Source organism: Panthera uncia, chromosome X (assembly GCF_023721935.1).
Source record: "Panthera uncia isolate 11264 chromosome X, Puncia_PCG_1.0, whole genome shotgun sequence".
Classification (NCBI taxonomy): domain Eukaryota; kingdom Metazoa; phylum Chordata; class Mammalia; order Carnivora; family Felidae; genus Panthera; species Panthera uncia.
In genome coordinates this window covers 13,651,766-13,669,413 of record NC_064817.1, presented here as the reverse complement: position 1 = coordinate 13,669,413, position 17,648 = coordinate 13,651,766, and the positions used below count along the sequence as shown (strand labels likewise).

At 39.3% G+C, this 17,648-nt stretch overlaps 1 protein-coding gene across 3 annotated transcripts in view; it reads left to right on the top strand.

Annotated features, from left to right (window-relative positions):
* Positions 1–17,648, top strand: part of SCML2 (Scm polycomb group protein like 2) — a 104,296-nt gene that overhangs the window by 31,194 nt on the left and 55,454 nt on the right. For all 3 annotated transcript variants that reach the window (XM_049643540.1, XM_049643539.1, XM_049643541.1), the window contains exons 5-7: positions 782–1,016; positions 5,114–5,202; positions 12,363–12,606. In XM_049643540.1, coding sequence (XP_049499497.1) covers positions 782–1,016; positions 5,114–5,202; positions 12,363–12,606 — 568 coding nt within the window. The remainder of the gene's footprint in view (positions 1–781; positions 1,017–5,113; positions 5,203–12,362; positions 12,607–17,648) is intronic.

The window sequence follows — 17,648 nt, the reverse complement described above, 5'->3', positions numbered from 1 at the left end:
GTAGTGCCACTTAAGGGGCAGATGGTATCTTTGCATTTATTCATTAAGAAGTTACTCTACGTCAGGTATACTAAGCCCTCATGACTGTCCATCTGGAGGGGGAGACAGACATGTAAAAAGTTAATTATGAAAATATGATAACTGTACTGCGAGTGCTCACAGAAGAGATGGTATCTGAGATGGTTGGAATGAGGGCAGAGATATTCCAGGTAGAGAGAACATCCAAAGCAAAGGCACATGGGTGTAAAAGAACCCGAGTGTTGAGGGATGGCATGGGTCGCTGGAGCACAAAGTGGGTAGAGGTGATAGTGTAGAAATAAGGTTAAAGGTGTGGGGGCTTTTAAACTGTACTGAGGACTTGCACTTAAGCAGGGGTGAGCTGCCAGTTGGTTTATTTCAAGGGGAATGGCCTAATCAGATTCTTATTTTAGAAAGCCTCTCAGGGTGCCTTTTAGAGGGTGTATTTGAATTGCCTGGAAGTGGGCAGAGGAGTAAGACCAGCAATGAGCAGGGTTTTTATGCTTCGTGTCAAGCCAAGGAGAGGATTTGGAGATCTTTTCCTGACCCTTATAGTTCTTTTGCTTACCATCTGCTATGACTGGTACTTAAAACATTTATTGAGTATTGTGGTAACATAACTGACCATTTGTTTTTCTTACAGTTGATACATTTTAACAAAACTGTGTGTGTGTGTGTGTGTGTGTGTGTGTGTGCGCGCGCTTGTGCGTGCGTGCACGTGTGCATACGCACGGATGTAATATATACATATATATGTATGCAGTCTAAGGTTCCACCAGCTAATGAATTCAAAGTTGGCATGAAATTGGAAGCCCATGACCCTCGCAATATGACTTCAATATGTGTAGCCACGGTCGTCGGAATTACTGGTGCCAGGCTACGTTTAAGACTGGATGGTAGTGACAACAGAAATGATTTTTGGAGGCTTGTTGATTCTCCAGACATACAGCCTATTGGGACCTGTGAAAAGGAAGGGGACTTACTTCAGCCTCCACTGGGTAAGAATAAACAGTTTTTAAAATAGCATATTCTTACTAATATAACATTCAGTAGAAATAGTTTTGGGGCGCCTGGGTGGCGCAGTCGGTTAAAGCATCCGACTTCAGCCAGGTCACGATCTCACGGTCCGTGAGTTCGAGCCCCGCGTCGGGCTCTGGGCTGATGGCTCGGAGCCTGGAGCCTGTTTCCGATTCTGTGTCTCCCTCTCTCTCTGTCCCTCCCCCGTTCATGCTCTGTCTCTCTCTGTCCCAAAAATAAAATAAACGTTGAAAAAAAAAAATTTTAAAAAAAGAAATAGTTTTAAGTGGCCTTATTTTTTAAAGATTTTATTTTATTTTTTAAAGTTTATTTATTTATTTTGAGAGAGAGCGTGTGGACACGAGCAGGGGAGGGCAGAGAGAGGGAGAGTGAGAACCCCAAGCAGGCCCTACACTATCAGTGTGGACCCCAGTGTGGGGCTCAAGCCCAGGAACCATGAGACAATGACCTGAGCCAAAACCAAGAGTAGGATTGTCAACTGACTGAGCCACTCAAGAGCCCCAAGATTTTATTTTTAAGAAATCTCTACATTGATCATGGGGCTCGAACTCATAACCCCAGGATCAAGCGTTCCCTGCTCTACTGACTAAGTCAGCCAGGTGCCCCTGAAGTGGCCTTTTAGAAATCTCTTCTAGGGATTTTTGCAAATAGATTGTCAGGTGGTTCCTGTGGAGAATGTATGAGAGAGGAACTCTGTAGCCTATGTTACAGAGTTTTACTTAAATACACATGTGGCATATATATGTATGCTGAAGGTTCCCCACTCCAGGGCAATACATATGCTGTCTTCAAACTTGAAATGTCAGAAACAGCACTACTAGGTTACACGTGCAGATTCAGAAACCCTTCTGGGGGAGAAGTTTGTAGCATTTGTTACAAGTTATTCTTTCCTTATTATTGTCCACTGAACCATTTAGCATTTTCACCATGGGGATGAGCACAGGGGAAGAGTATGATTCCACATCCAGACTCCAGTTTCAACTTTGAAAATTTCATTATATCTACAATGGGAGGAAATCATAGTGAAAGGAGTAAGGGTCTTTAGGACTTTGAAAAGGAAGAGATTGTTGGAACTTTAGAAGCAAAGGTTTTAAAAAGCTGTCAAGTTTGAGTTTTTAAAAGGTAAAAAGTAGGTGACTCCAATTTGGGGCAAAATAGTTCACTCTTAATATTTAGATGTACTCTGATATTCTGTAGAAAATAAATGATTTCCTTTATTCTGCTATCTGTGAGTGAATGGTGGATATTGGTTTTTGTTTCTTCTTTACAATGCTGAAAATGAAAATTCTCTGTTGTAAAGGAAAATGAGGAGATGGATTTTTTTTGGTCTCCTACTAGTTAAAAATTCCCTGAGAACCCAAAATTTAAGATATTAATAATAACCACTCTTGGGGTGCCTGGCTAGCTCAGTCGGAAGAACATGAGACTCTTGACCTGGGGTTTGTGAGTTTGAGCCCCATGTTAGGTATAGAGATGATTTAAAATCTTTAGAAAAAAAAATAACCACTTTTTTAGCAATATATTTTTATACTTTCCTTGCTCTAGTTGTTAATCATTCCTAATTTGGTTTAAAATGTTTTAAAAAAAACTAATTAGAGATGTGTTCTTCCAAGAGGGTGGTTTAGGGTGTGTGTGTGTTTTCTGCTTTTTGCCTTCTTTCTTCATATCACTTATGTTTTTTGTTTACTCTTCTCTCTTAAATCATACAGAATTCTATAAGAGATAGAAGTGTAAATCTGAGGCTTAGTGCTTCCCTACTGGGATTTGATTTCTGTTTACAAATGGTAATATGTTTTTGTATTTAAAGGAAGCACAGAATCACAATAGCTGTGATTGTCAGCATTTCAAACACATAGCCAGATTTATGATCATTCCTTTTTCAAATTACTTTTAGAGTTTATTTTTATTAATTAAAAATATCAAGTACATAGTAGTACATGCTGATTGATAGATATTTTGGTAGTACATGTTAAAAACACACAAGTTTTGCCAGTCTGCTCATTAGGTGTTTTTGAATAGTTTAGTTTCCATTTTAATATAACACAATTTACTTGGTTTTCTTCTTTTAAAGATTATTTAAACCTTAAAGGTTATTATTTAAAAGAATTTTTAAAGTTTTAGCATACAAACAGAAGAGTATACACATCATAAGTGTACAGCTTATAAATGAACACATCTATGTATAACCATCACTCAAATCAAGAAACAGAACATTATCAGCACCCCAGAAACCCCACTCCTCCTGATCTCCAGTTATAAACCTCCCATTCCCAAAGGTACCCCTGCCTAGATTTCCTAACATTATAGATTAGTTTTATCTGTGTTTGAATTTTTATTTTATGTACGTATGTATTTATTTTTAGGTTTATTTTGAGAGAGAGAGAGCATACACAAGCAGTGTAGTGACAGAGAGAAAGGGAGAGAGAATCCCAAGCAGGTTCCGCACGGCTAGCTCAGACTCCGATGAGGGCCTCGAACTCAAGAACCATGAAATCATGACCTGAGCCAAAACTAAGAGTTGGATGTTTAACTGACTGAGCAACCCAGGAGCCCCTGTGTTTGAATTTTTATATGCACTTTCATCTATTTTTGTCCTTTTAATCTATGTTTGACTTTAGGCAATTAAAGAATTAAGAAAAATGTCAAGTTAAGGTGATGGTGATGATAATGATTGCGTGATAGAAGAGGATAAGATGGGGGTTAAGAAAAAGGCATAAGGACCAGAGAACAACTGTTATGCAATATTCTAACCATAATGTGGCAAATCCATGTTGTGGATGATTATTTATTAGATATCACTAATAATACTGATTTATTATAAAGGAGTATATAATAAATCTCCCCGTTCCCCATTTTTTTTCCTAACAACAATTATTTTCCCAACAACAATTATTTTCCCTGGTCAATTAAGGAGATTTTGGTGCAGGATTATTATAGAGTAACTTTCTGTCTGAACTTTTTTGCATGTTTTATCCTATTGATGGACCCAGTGCCAGTGATTGCCAGTGATTCATATGCCTCCCTATCTTAATGCACGTATTCATCAGGAATGCATGCCAAGTTCTCTTTAATTCTGGCATCAGGGCAGGCAAGTGTTGCATGAAACAGATTGCCCCCAGAAAGCAATAAAACTAGCAGACCTCTCTACTCCCTGTTGCACATGGCAGATGCTGTGATATCCACCATTAATTGATGAGATCTCCAAAAAAGACACCTGTTGAGTCTCTTTTGATTGCATCTGATACAAATTCTAAGATCGTGTTTAATGTGTATAAAGATTGCTAAAGTGAGAGCTATCTTTTTTACTAACATATTGTATAAAAAATTTCAAATACAGAAAAGGTGAAAGAATTTTACAGTGAACACCCACATATCCATTACCTAGATTCTACCATTGTCATTTTCCATACTGGCTTTATCACTTACTTGTGTATCTGTCCTTCTGTCGATTCATCAATCCATCTTATTTTTAAATGCATTTATTGATGTCAGTACATTTCCCCTAAATACTTCAGCATACATATCAGTAACTGGAGTTCAGTGTTTATTGGCAGTTTTTTAAGATTTTGAGGTGAAATTTATATACAATGAAATGCACCATCCTAAGTGTACGTTTGCTGAGTTTCACAGAAAACTGTCTTTTTTTGAAAGGAAAATGAGGCAGGGACTCTGAGGAAAAAGAGGCTGGAAGTCTTTTGCAGCCTTTGCCATGCTTGTGTGGCTATTAGTGGGGACTGGACGCTCTTCTGGGTTTTGCCTTGGGTCACCCATAGTATTATGGCCCATTCCTAAAGTACTTATGTGTATGTTGGTGAACTCAAGCTAGTGGCTTTTCTAAAATGAGAGTTTCTACCCCTACTGTAGCATTGTTGCCAGATAGTACAGGGGTACAGTAGAACTTATTGGAGGGTGCATCTGCTCCTCTGGCCCATTTTCTGGGTTTCTTGGTAAGCAAATAATTCTCTGGAGAAGAATGTTAAACAAAACCTATTTTTTATACCATCTTGCTATAATATCACAGGAAGGCTTTTTCATGCTGATTTATTTTATAAAATAGGATACCAGATGAATGCGTCATCTTGGCCAATGTTCCTCTTAAGAACCCTGAATGGATCTGAAATGGCACCTGCAACATTGTTTAAGAAGGTAAGAAAGATGTTATAAAAAGCTTCCATCGGGGTGCCTGGGTGGCTCAGTCAGTTGAGCTTTTGACTCTTGATTTTGGCTCAGGTCATGATCCCAGGGTTGTGGGATCGAGCCCCATGTCGGGCTCTGCGCTGAACATGAAGCCTGGTTAAGATTCCCCCTCTCTCTCTCTCTCTCACCCCATCTCCCATTCTTCCATTCTCCTCTCTACCTCTTTCCCCTGCTCATGCCCGCATGCTCGCTCGTGCGCTGTCTCTCTCTCTCTCTCTCTCTCTCTCGCTCTCTGTGGTTTTATTGTTTTGATAGGAGCACTTAAATGCCCACAAACTGGGTAGCTTAAACAATAGAAATTTAATTTTTCGCAATTCTGGGAGCTAGAAGTCCAAAATCAAAGGGCCATCAGGGTTGGTTTTTGGTGAGGCCTCTTTCCTCAGCTTATAGATGGCTACCTTTTTGCTGTGTCCTCACATGGCCTCTCCTCTGTGCATGTGGGGAAGGGGAGGTATCTCTGGTTTCTCTTACTCTTATAAGGACACCAGTCCTATTGGATTAAGGCCCCACCCTTAGGACCTCAGTTAACCTTTGTTACCTCCTTAAAGGCTCTGTCTTTAAATAAAGTGACTTTGGGTATTAGGGCAAATTTATGAATTTGGGAGGACACCATTCAGTTCATTCCAGTGGCTTAAACAACAGAAATTTATTTTCTTACAGCTCTGGAGGTTCAAAGTCTGAGATCAAGATGTCAGCAGACTTGGTTTCTTTTGAGGCCTCTCTCCTTGACTTTTAACAATCAGTGTGTCTGTGTCCTACTTTCCTCCTCTTGGATTAGGGCCCACCCTAATAACCTCGTTTTAACTTAATTACCTCTTTAAAGACCCTGTCTCGAAATGAAATCACATTCTGAGGTACTGGGGGTTAGGATTTAAACATGAGTTTGGCTGGGGTGGGGGACACAATTCAATCCATAACAGCAAGTCATAAAAAAGTCTTAATTATAATCACTCACTAGTCAAAATGAATTTGTACTCTCTTTCAAGACCTTAGATATGAAACGAGTGCTCTACTGGAAGCAAATATTCATTGCTATTTTTTATTTGCCTTCAGAAGTGGAGCTTCCCCTCACTTTGCTGTATTAGTCATCCTTTGACATTGGAGAAAATGATGATAGGCCAAAAACCCACTTGAAAGTTAGATTTTGTTTCAGAAGTAAAAGAATGTTAAAAACAGTCATCAGAAAGAATTTGTTATAAGGAAATATTTGTTATATAACAAAAGAGGGAAAATTCCAAAAATAGTTTATGCTCTTGAGAAAATGTTGAAAAAGTACACTATGTTAAGAAACAGTGAATAAAAGCCAACTTTTAGTTAAATTATGGGTCAAAATATTTCTTTCTCACCCTGTGTCCTGATTGTTTTCTCAGTCAAATTTTATTGCAATTATTCATATCAGGGGATGCCTGGGTGGTTCAGTCGGTTGAGCACCCAATTCTTGATCTCAGCTGAAGTCTTGATCTCAGGGTCATGACTTCAAGCCCCACTTTGGGCCCCCTGCTGGGCATGGAGCCTACTTAAGAAAAATAAAACAAGGTAAACAGTTATTCATATCAAGAATGGTAAATGTTGTAGTTCTTTTTTTTTTAATTATTCAATAGTTCTATACATTTCTCAGTGCTGATTATCAAGGTAAGTGTACTCTTGTGGTGCCTGGGTGTCTCAGTCCTTTAAATGTCCAACTCTTGATTTTGGTTCAGGTCACAGTCTCACAGTTTGTGACTTTGAGGCCCTTGTCTGGCTCTGCGCTGATAGCGCAGAGCCTGCTTGGGATTCTCTCTCTCCCTCTCTCTCTGTGCCCCTCCCCCATTCTAATGCACATGTGCTCTCTCTCTGTGTCTTTCAAAAATAAATAAATAAACTTAAAAAAAAGAGAGATAGTTTGGAGCGCCTGGGTGGCTCAGTGGGTTAAGCGTCTGACTTCAGCTCAGGTCATGATCTCATGGTTTGTGAGTTCCAACCCCATGTGGGGCTCTCTGCTGTCAGCACAGAGTGGGCCTTGGATCCTCTGCCCTCCTTCTCTCTGCCCCTCCCCCACTCACATGCCCTCTTGAGTGTGCACGCCCTCTCTGTCTCTCAGTCAAAAATAAACTCTAAAAAAGAAAGTTTAAAGATAAGTGTACTCTTTTTTAGGTTTATTTATGGGGCCCCTGGGTGGCCTTAAGTATACTTAAGGGTTAAGTATCTGACTTTGGCTCAGGTCATGGTCTCACAGTTTGTGAGTTTAAACCCCACTCTGGGTGAGCTCAAACCCTGTTCCAGGCTCTGCACTCTCCCTCTCTCTTTGCACCTCGTGGGACTCTTTCTCTCTCCCTCTCTACCCCTCGCTCACTCCCACTGTCTCTCAAAAGTAAATAAATAAAAAGTTTATTTTTTTGCAAGAGAGGGAGAGAATAAGCACAAGTAGGGGAAGGGCAGAGAAGGAGGGAGGGAGGGAGGAAGAGAGAAAGAGAATTCCAAGCCGGCTTCTCACTGTCAGCACAGAGCCAGATGCAGGGCTTGAGCTCACAGTGAGATCATGACCTGAGCTGAAATCCAGAGTCAGATGCTTAATCAACTGAGCCACTCAGGTGCCCCAAAATAAATTTATTCTTAATCCCCTTTATCTGTTTAACCCCTCTCCCCACCCATCTCCCCTCTGGCAACTACCAGTTCTCTGTTTAAGAGTCTGTTTTTTTGTTTGTCTTTTTTTTTCTTTGTTCGTTTGTTTTGTTTCTTAAATTCCACATGAGCGAAATCTTACGGATTTCTTATGGACTCTCCTGCTTTAGGGCCTTGGCCCTGGCTGTTCTCTGTCTGGAGTACTCTTCCTGTAGGTAACTGTGGTTAATAATCACCTTTAGGGTTCTGCTCACTTGTCCCCTTCCATTTGAGGTTTGTTCTGATTACCCTATTTAAAGTTTTGCACAAAACCCTCCCTTACATTTTTCTCTGGATCTCACTCTGCTATATACTTCCTTTTATTGAATAGCACTTATCATTTCTTTTTTTAAAAAATTTTTATTTATTTATTTTGAGAGAGAGAGACAGAGACAGCGCAAGTGGAGGAGGGGCAGAGAGAAAGGGAGAGAGAGAATTCCAAGCAGGCTCTGCGCTCACACCACTCGGCACTTGGGGCTTGAACTCATGAAACCGGGAGATCATGACCTGAGCTGAAACCAAGAGTCAGATGCTTAACTGACTGAGCCACCCAGGCACCCTGCACTTAACATTTCTAACATAGAGTATATTTTGCTTGTATTGTTGTTTCTCGTCTTTCTCTTTACTAGCAGGTGAGTACCACAAGGATGGGATTTTTGTCTATTTTGCCACTTAATGTATATCTGGAGCCTTCATTAGTGTCTGACACTTAGTAGGCACTTAGTAAATATTTGTGAATCAATAAATGAAGTTTAAAGGACTAGAATTTTTGATGAGGTCAAAGAAGTAGTTGATTAAAAGTAAGGAAGTAGAAGTTAACGATAGGAGTTTGTGGTCGGTCAGAGGTAGACTCTGGGAATACAGCTATAAATAAGACAGTAAAAAAACTGTCCTTATGGGGCTTGCCTTCTATCTTGGGAGATGGATAATAAACCATACAAAATAAAGTATATATTATGTTTGATAGTTGTACATGCTAAGGAAAAGGGAGGCCTTAGAGTCTGTGGGATATGAAAAGAAATAGCCTTCAAGGAGAAGTGTATTGTAGGTAGATAGGCAAGGAGAGAGATTAAAAGAGTATTCTTTACTAGTCATCTTCTAGGAAAGAATCATTTTTTTTTCTCACAGTAAAAAAGAATGGGTCCTTGTTTATTTTAGCTATTGCTTTCGTAAATTATATCTTTTTTTTTTAATGAGCTCTGTGCCCAAGGTGGGTCTTGAACTCACAACCCCGAGATTAAGAGTCACATGTTGTACCAACCAAGCCAGCCAGGTCCCCCTACAAATTATATCTTTGTGTTTAGGAAGTCATTCAAGAACTGATGATGACAAACCATATTCTTTAAAAACATTTAAGGGGCACCTGGGTAGCTCAGTCAAGCGTCTGATTCTTGATTTTGGCTCATGTCATCTCACAATTTGTGAATTTGAGCCCTGCATTAGGCTCATGCTGACAGTTCAGAGCCTGCTTGGGATTCTCTTTCTCCTTCTCTTTCTGTCTGCCCCCACCCCAAAATACATAAACTTAAAAAAAAATTAAAACATATAAACATAAAGCAACCTTATATTATTACCTTTTGTGGACAGCAGAGGGTACTATTTTGCCAGTTATCTAAATCTGGAGGTAGCTTGTTTTGAGATAAAACCCTCTCATTTATTTACGAAAAAGAGTAGTCCCTTTGATTTTTTAAGAAAATAAATATTTGTTTTCTTCCAGAGCTCTGTTTATTTGTATGGCTATACATATGTAAGTAACTTTGATAGAATATTCGTGAAATTTAGAAGAATTAATAAACAGTGTAAAAATCTTCGGAGAATAAATTGCATTTTGTCCATTATCATTGTCTGGTTTTTGTTACTTGTCAGTTAATAGTGGCATTGATGACATACTGTCACATTTGGGATATCTTTTTAAATTATACATTTGAATCTTAAAATTCTGTTTCTCTGCTCATTCCTGTCTTCTGTTTTGTAGCAGAAAATGTATATTGCCATTTGAACTTAGTTTGCTTTGTTACAGAAAGTCTTATTGTTATTTGGTTATTTGACAGTATAAGGGCCTAAGAAACTTCTGTGTGCTTTGAATGTTTTCTCCATTCTGTGAATGTGTAGGACAAATTTATCAACTGCCAAAGTTATCCTTTGTTAAATCCACCTCCCTCTTTTCCTTCCATATGTAGTAACAGTTAGCTGACCTTTAGCCCCTTCATGAAGTGGCAGTATGTAACTTTGCTTCTTATTTACCAGCATCTTATTTATCAAATACCTTTGATCTTTGACCAAGCTAACTTTTGCCCTGCTGACTTTAGGGTGGTTTTTAAGAATCAAGTTAAGATTATGTAATTAAAAGGACTTTGAAGGCTAATAATTAAGGAACTTACAAGACTTCAGAGGTATAAAGGATATCACTGGAAAAGCACAGGACGATGAGATGGGTTTAAAGGGGGCATTTAAAAAAGAAATCAACCTACCAGATATGTGTTTAAATTATATCTTGGTGAAAGAATTACTTGAATTACTTGAAAGCTTGTTTACTGTTTGTTCTTCAGGTGATTACTTGGTTAATTCATTTTTTAAAAATCTTGTTGAGTACTCTGCTGGAAATAGCAATATGAATAAGATGTATCTGCTTTTGAGAATCCCTTGGTCTCAGAGGAGTGAACACGTTTCAAGGGTAGTTTAGCAGTTGAAGGCAAGAGCATCTTCTTTGAGGGGGCCTAGGAGTGGGCAGGAGTTGGCCAGGGAAGCCTTAAGGAGACCAGAAGAGCTGGGCTTTGAAGTAGATCAGTTGGAGTTGTCCAGGCAGATGATGTGGTAGGATGTTCCAAGGAGTTGTCTGCCTATGTGTAAGATCCAGCTCCTGCTCTCATATTTATGGTGTATTCTTAGGCAATCATGCATCAATTTCATCATCTATAAAATGGGAATAATAATTGCATTGACTTTATAGGGTTGTGAGAATTAAAACATTTAGAAGCGTGCCTGGCATATACTGAACAATTGAGGGCTAACTTTTAATGTTGTTACGAGATTCTAGAGATCTAGGTGATAGAATTGGCAGGTTGTAGTCTTTGAATGTGAGTGTTAAGGGGAATATTATGCATCTGGCCTGGTGGTTCTCAGCCTTGGATGCACATTAGGATCACCTGGGGAATTAATATGTGCTAATGCCTGGGCCCCATCCCAGACAAATTAAATCAAAATCCTGGCTGTGGGGTCCCAAGTGATTTTGAAGTTCAGTTGGACTGATAACCCCTGGTCTAGGGCTTTTTCCAGGCTTCTGGCTTGAGCAACTGGGTTAATGATGGTGCTATTTATTTACTGTGATAAAAACCAAATTGAAAGAAAAGCTGTTACTTTTAACATTGCACTTAGGCTTTCTAAGAATCCTGTTAGCATTTGCATGCTTTAAATTTTGGTAACTAAAGTATGCTTTTTTAAATATTGGTTTCTGGGGGTGCCTGGGTGGCTCAGTCGGTTAAGCGGCCGACTTCGGCTCGGGTCATGATCTCACGGTCCGTGAGTTCGAGCACCGCGCCGGGCTCTGTGCTGACAGCTCAGAGCCTGGAGCCTGTTTCAGATTCTGTGTCTCCCTCTCTCTGACCCTCCCCTGTTCATGCTCTGTCTCTCTCTGTATCAAAAATAAATAAACGTTAAAAAAATTTTTTTAAATATTGGTTTCTGGATTGGATATCATAAATGACCCCAAGCTATATGACTTTCATGTTCTTGTGTCTGCAATAAAACTTGGAGGTTTTTTAATTTTTGTATGTTGTCTGATGCTATTCCTTTTCGTTTTCTTTTTTTTTTTTTTTTTTAAGTTTATTTATTTTGAGAGAGAGAGAGAGAGCAGGGGAGGGGCAGAGAGAGAGGGAGAGATAATCCCAGGCAGGCTCCGCACCATCCACATGGAGCCCAGTGTGGGGCTTGAACTCATGAACCATGAGATCATGACCTAAGCCAACGCCAAGAGTTGGGCTTTTAACTGACTGAGCCATCCAGGCACCCCTTTTTCTTTGGACTTAACCAACTTGCAACATACCCTATAATTTACACATTAATTGGGTTTGTTTGATTCCCTCATTTAAAATTTCTTGTTGGTTTCTTCTCTCTTTTTCCCTCACCTGCACCCTGATCACTACTACCACAGCCGCTAGAAGGTAAGTTCCACCAGAGTAGGGATCTTTGATATTTTTTGTTCACCAGCGAATCCTAAATTTCTGGTACCTAGTATATAACACCTATTTCTTAAATGAATAAATGAATTACTATCAGTTTGGGTTTGTTTCCTTCCATGTTCTTGGTTTTGCTCCAGAGTAAGTAAGATGTTGTAGAGCAGAGTTTCACAGAGATCTCTGACACCTGTTTTCATGGAGTTTAATTTTTGGTTGATAAGGGTTGTAAGAATACAATTGAGCAAATTCTTCTTATTGCATCTTAACAAAAACTTTTTTTTAATGTTTTGGTAGGAACCACCAAAGCCACCTATAAATAATTTCAAAGTGGGAATGAAGCTTGAGGCCATAGATAAAAAGAACCCTTATATGATCTGCCCTGCAACGATTGGAGATGTCAAAGGAGATGAAATTTACATCACATTTGATGGCTGGAGTGGAGCTTTTGATTATTGGTGCAAGTACGATTGTCGAGATATTTTCCCAGTTGGGTGGTGTCGCCTGACAGGAGATGTATTACAACCACCAGGAACTCAAGGTAAGATAATAAGTAACTATGTATTTTTTAAATTTTATTGAAGTTAGATATAACTGCTATTGGCATTGAGGTTAGGACTTCATGCTCAACTGGAGCAGCAGACAGAATAGTGAGGGCCCTATCTAGGCTCGAGAACTACAGGTAGAAGAAGGTAATAATTACATTTCTTGAGGGCCAACTCAGCATCATAATCTGAATTGACAATCCACATCGGAGAATATGGACAAGCTACAAGTCACACTTGGACCATTGAAGTCTAGTTACTGTAGCCATTTTGGGGTGCTTAGCTACCTTTGTAGTTGATATTTCAATTTAAAATTACACATAGTATTCCACTATTTATATCTCAGATCGTTTTCATTTTTTTATTATTAAAAAATTTTTTTTTAATGTTTATTTATTTTTGAGAGAGAAAGAGAGAACAGGGAAGGGGTAGAGAGAGAGGGAGACAAAGAATCTGAAGCAGGCACCAGGCTCTGAGCTGTCAGCACAGAGCCTGACCCAGGGCTCAAACCCACAGACCACGAGATCATGACCTGAGCTAAAGTCAGATGCTTAACTGCCTGAGCCACCCAGGCACCCCTCAAAGATAGTTTTTAAAAGGTTAGGCTTAACTGTTATATATATGTTTTGCACACTTTAGGTCAATTTTTGCAAGTCAAGTTGATACTTTGATAGTCTTTTTTTAATTAAAAGTTTTTAATGTTTATTTATTTTTGAGAGAGAGAAACAGAGTGCGAACAGGGGAGGGGCAGAGAGAGCGGGCGACACAGAATCCGAAGCAGGCTCCAGGCTCTGAGCTGTCAGCACAGATCCCGACGCAGGGCTCCAACCCACAAGCTGTGAAATTATGACCTGAGCCAAAGTCGGAGGCTTTACTGACTGAGCCCCCCAGGCACCCCAATACTTTGATAGTCTTAAGTAAAATCTCCCTGTCAATGAAAATTTTATGCTATGGAAGCCATCATAAATTAATATGTTATTATATTCAGGTGTTTATCAGTTGTAATGCTGTGCTTCCTAAGTTGAATACTATGATCATCTAGATGTTTTCTTTCAGAGAAAAATCATCAAAATATTGAGGCTCCTCAGTGACTCTCCCAAGGGCTTAGAGATGCCTAAACTGGTCTTCTGTGATGGAATAACTGCTGAGATATAAGTGGGATCTAAGCAAAGCACCTAATCATCTATCTAAGTTAAATATAAAATTAATAGAATCAAATGTAAACATACTTAAAATTTATCCAACTAAGATTTATTTATTTGTACCATAAAAAAAGAAAGATGAGTGTAGAAAATGAGTAATGTGTGCCAGACAAGAGCAATGGCTAGATAAAAGCATATAGCCATATTCTTGTAACTGCTGTTAGAATCTTCTATGATTTGGGACTCTTAACACATCCCATTATATTACAATACTACATACCATAGTGTCCGTTTTATTAGGTACTTATTTTACCAGTTCCATGCTGCCATAATTCTAGGAAGCAGATATTAATGGCTGATTTTTGTGAAATGTAGTATGCTATAGATCTGTATGTATATGATGCTGAGGCAGTCTCTGCCCTCAAGGAGTTTACCTTCTAGTGGAAGACAGATGAATGGAGGGATAGACTTTAAAATAATATTAGAATTAGCAATGCAAAAGTAGAATTGTATGCTAGATACAAAAGTGACCCAAAGACATCCAGTCTGTTTAGGCTGGAGGGAAAGGTGGTTGGGTAAAGGAAAGCCTCACAGAAAGATACATGATGTGAGTATTAAGAGAAGGAGTTTGCCAGGCAGAAAGGAGATAAAGGTAGGGTGGACACATCACAAAGGTATAAAATTGCACAGTATATCCTGAAAACTAGGGAGTTCAGTTTGGGACATGGTAACTTCGGAATGTGTGGCCAAGAATGCTGTAGTCTTCCACCCTCTGGTTTCCCTTTTTTTCTTAGTAACACAATTCAGCTACCTAACGTGAAGACTATACTTACAGCCTCCCTAGCAGTTACATATGACCGTGAGACTAAGTCCTGGTCAATGAGATAAAAGTACAGGTCATATGTTCTACTTCCAAGAAGTGTATTAGAGATCAATGTACCTTTCTCTATTCTATCTTCCTGCTTCTATCCTGCTGCTAGGAATGTGCTTGTTTTGGGTGGAGTTCCATCTTGAACCATGAAATGGGACCATATTCTAGGCATAGTGGAGTGGAAAGCAGAAAGGAGCCAGAGTCCCTGAGAATTTTGTGGAGCAGAATTTTCATACTGGCCTCTTCCAGACTATTATTTTATTTATTTATTTATTTATTTATTTATTTTTACAAATTTTTTAGTGTTTATTTATTTTTGAGAGAGTGAGAGCATGAGCAGGGGAGGGGCAGAGAGAGAGGGAGATACAGGATCTGAAGCAGGCTCCAGGCTCTGAGCTGTCAGCATGGAGCCCGATACAGGGCTTGAACCCAGGAGCTGTGAGATCATGACCTGAGCTGTAGTCTGACGCTTAACCAACCAACTGAGCCACCCAGGTGCCCCTTCTTACTGTTATTTGAGAGAAATAAACTTCTGTGTTGTATAAACCAATATTCTTTTAGGTTTTTCTGTTATCGTTAGCTGAACTTAATCCTAACTAATTCAGAGTAACTTTAGGACATTGGATAGCAGCGAATGCAGGTATGGAGCCTGAATGAGATAGATCTTAACTGACAAAGCAGGTTTGAGAGTCATCATGCTCATTCAAATAAATACTCTGTATCAGGTGGGATTATAGGTACTGGCAGTGGCCGGGAGTGGAGGTAGGCAGCTACACATCCAATTAATAGCAGTAAGGGGGGGAAGTTTTGGGTGTGTGTTTTTTTTAAGTTTATTTATCTATTTTGAGAGAGCAAGAAAGTGTGAGTAGGGGAGGGACAAAGACAGGGGGAGAGAGAATCCCAAGCAGGCTCCATACTGTCAGCATGGAGCCCAACTCAGGACTCGAACCCACAAACCATGAGATCATGACCTGAGCCGAAGTTGGACACTTAACCAACAGTCACCCAGGCACCCTGGGTGTGGTTTTAATTGTGCATGTGTAACAGGTAGAAGAGGATTAAGGACAGAACCTTGTGAGTAAATATTTAAGACAATTCTCATACTTGAATCACCTGGTAGGCAGAGCTTATTCAAAGGCTGATGCTCTGGGGGCACCTGGGTGGCTCAGTCGGTTAAGCGTCCGACTTCAGCTCAGGTCACAATCTCATGGTTTGTGGGTTTGAGTCCCGCATCGGGCTCTGTGCTGACAGCTCAGAGCCTGGAGCCTGCTTCAGATTCTGTGTCTCCCTCTCTCTCTGCCCCTCCCCCACTTGCACTCTGTCTCTCTATGTCTCAAAAATAAATAAACATTAAAAAAAAAACAAAAACAAAGGCTGATGCTCTGGAGCTCATACCCAGGGGTTCTGAATCAGTAGGTCCGGAGTGGGATTCAGGTGTTTCAATTGCACTTGGTTTGAGGCTCACCCTTTGAGAAACACAAAAATAAAGGGTGAGTAGAAGATAGAAATCAATTTAGGGCACTGAGAAGAGAAGAGCTCATTAGTGGTCTTAAAAACATGGTTACTAGGCTACTTTGCAAAGCCAGACTTAGAAAGCTGTGTAAATAGGAGATGCAAAGTGTTTTTTAAAAAATGTGGTTTCACAGATACTTTGTGAGATCTGCCTCCTCTGTCCTTTACCCCACTAGACATTTCACTAAAGTGAATTTTAGAAACCTTACCTCAGTTTATATTCCTTTACCCTCCCCCATTCATCATATAATCTTCTTAAGTATTTCCTCTACATTCATCGAGAATGGCATTGGACAGTGGTAAGATTTTTGTTAAACCATTGAACATAATTTAAAAACTCCAGAGAAGGAAAGTATTGTATTTACCCACAGTTTTGACATTTCAGTTCTTCCTGATGTACTGTCTGTACTAAGACAGTAAAAGGAACTTAGAATACCCACTTACTCCCTTCAAATTCATGTGGTTACTGTTGTATATTTTAATTAGTTACATCTTTTACAGGAATCCTATTAGCTATTATTATTATTCATATAGTCAGTATTTGTTGAGACTCATCAGCATATTGAAAATGTTCTTTATTATTCATTCCTTTTTAGTATCTCAGACCTTTCGTTTGAGAGTAATTTTCTTCTGTCTGAGGTAGATTCTTCAGATTTTTCTTTAGTGAGGGGTCTGCTAGTGGCATGCCCTCTCAGTTTATGTTCATCTGGATATGTCATTTCAACTCCTCTCTTGAAAGATATTTTTTCAAGGTGTAGAATTCTAGAGTGACAGCCATTTTCTTACAGGACTTTGAAGATCGCATTCTTTTACCTTTTGGTTTCCGTTGCTTTTTAGAATTTAACTGTCTAATTATTTTTCCTCTGTAATCTTTAATTTTTTCTCTACTTTAGTATTTTCACATCATCTTTGGTGTTTTGCAGTTTTACTCTGATACTTCTAGGTGTGGGTTTTGTTGAATCTTGATATCTTGGCGAAACCACACATGCAGATGATGAGTTGTTTATTTTGATGTATGAGAAATTTAAAATTTTTGATGTTCTATTTTAACTGTTTTATCATCATTACGGATTTCAAATGGCACAAATAATTTGACATTATAAAGCACTTTTCATGACTGCATTTTGAATGCAAATAACTCAAACCATGTTAAAGTAGAACTTGGAAACATTAGAATAGAAACACAGATGTGCCCACTGATGCCACATTCTGTTTTGTAAAGATTCACAGGTGTCCCCAGAAGAACCTTAGGATTCTGGGCAAAGTATGGTTAAAGATTGTTAGTTGAGGGACGCCTAAGTGGCTCAGTTAAGCATCCACCTCTTGATTTCAGCTCAGGTCATGATCTCACATTTCTTGAGTTCCAGCCCTGAGTCAGGCTCCGGGCTGACAGCGCGGAGTCTCTCTCCCTCTCTCTGCCCCTCCCTGACTCGTGTGCTCTTTCTCTCTCTCTAAAAATAAAATAAATAAACTTTAAAATAAAAGGATTGTTAGTTGAGGGGTGCCTGGGTGG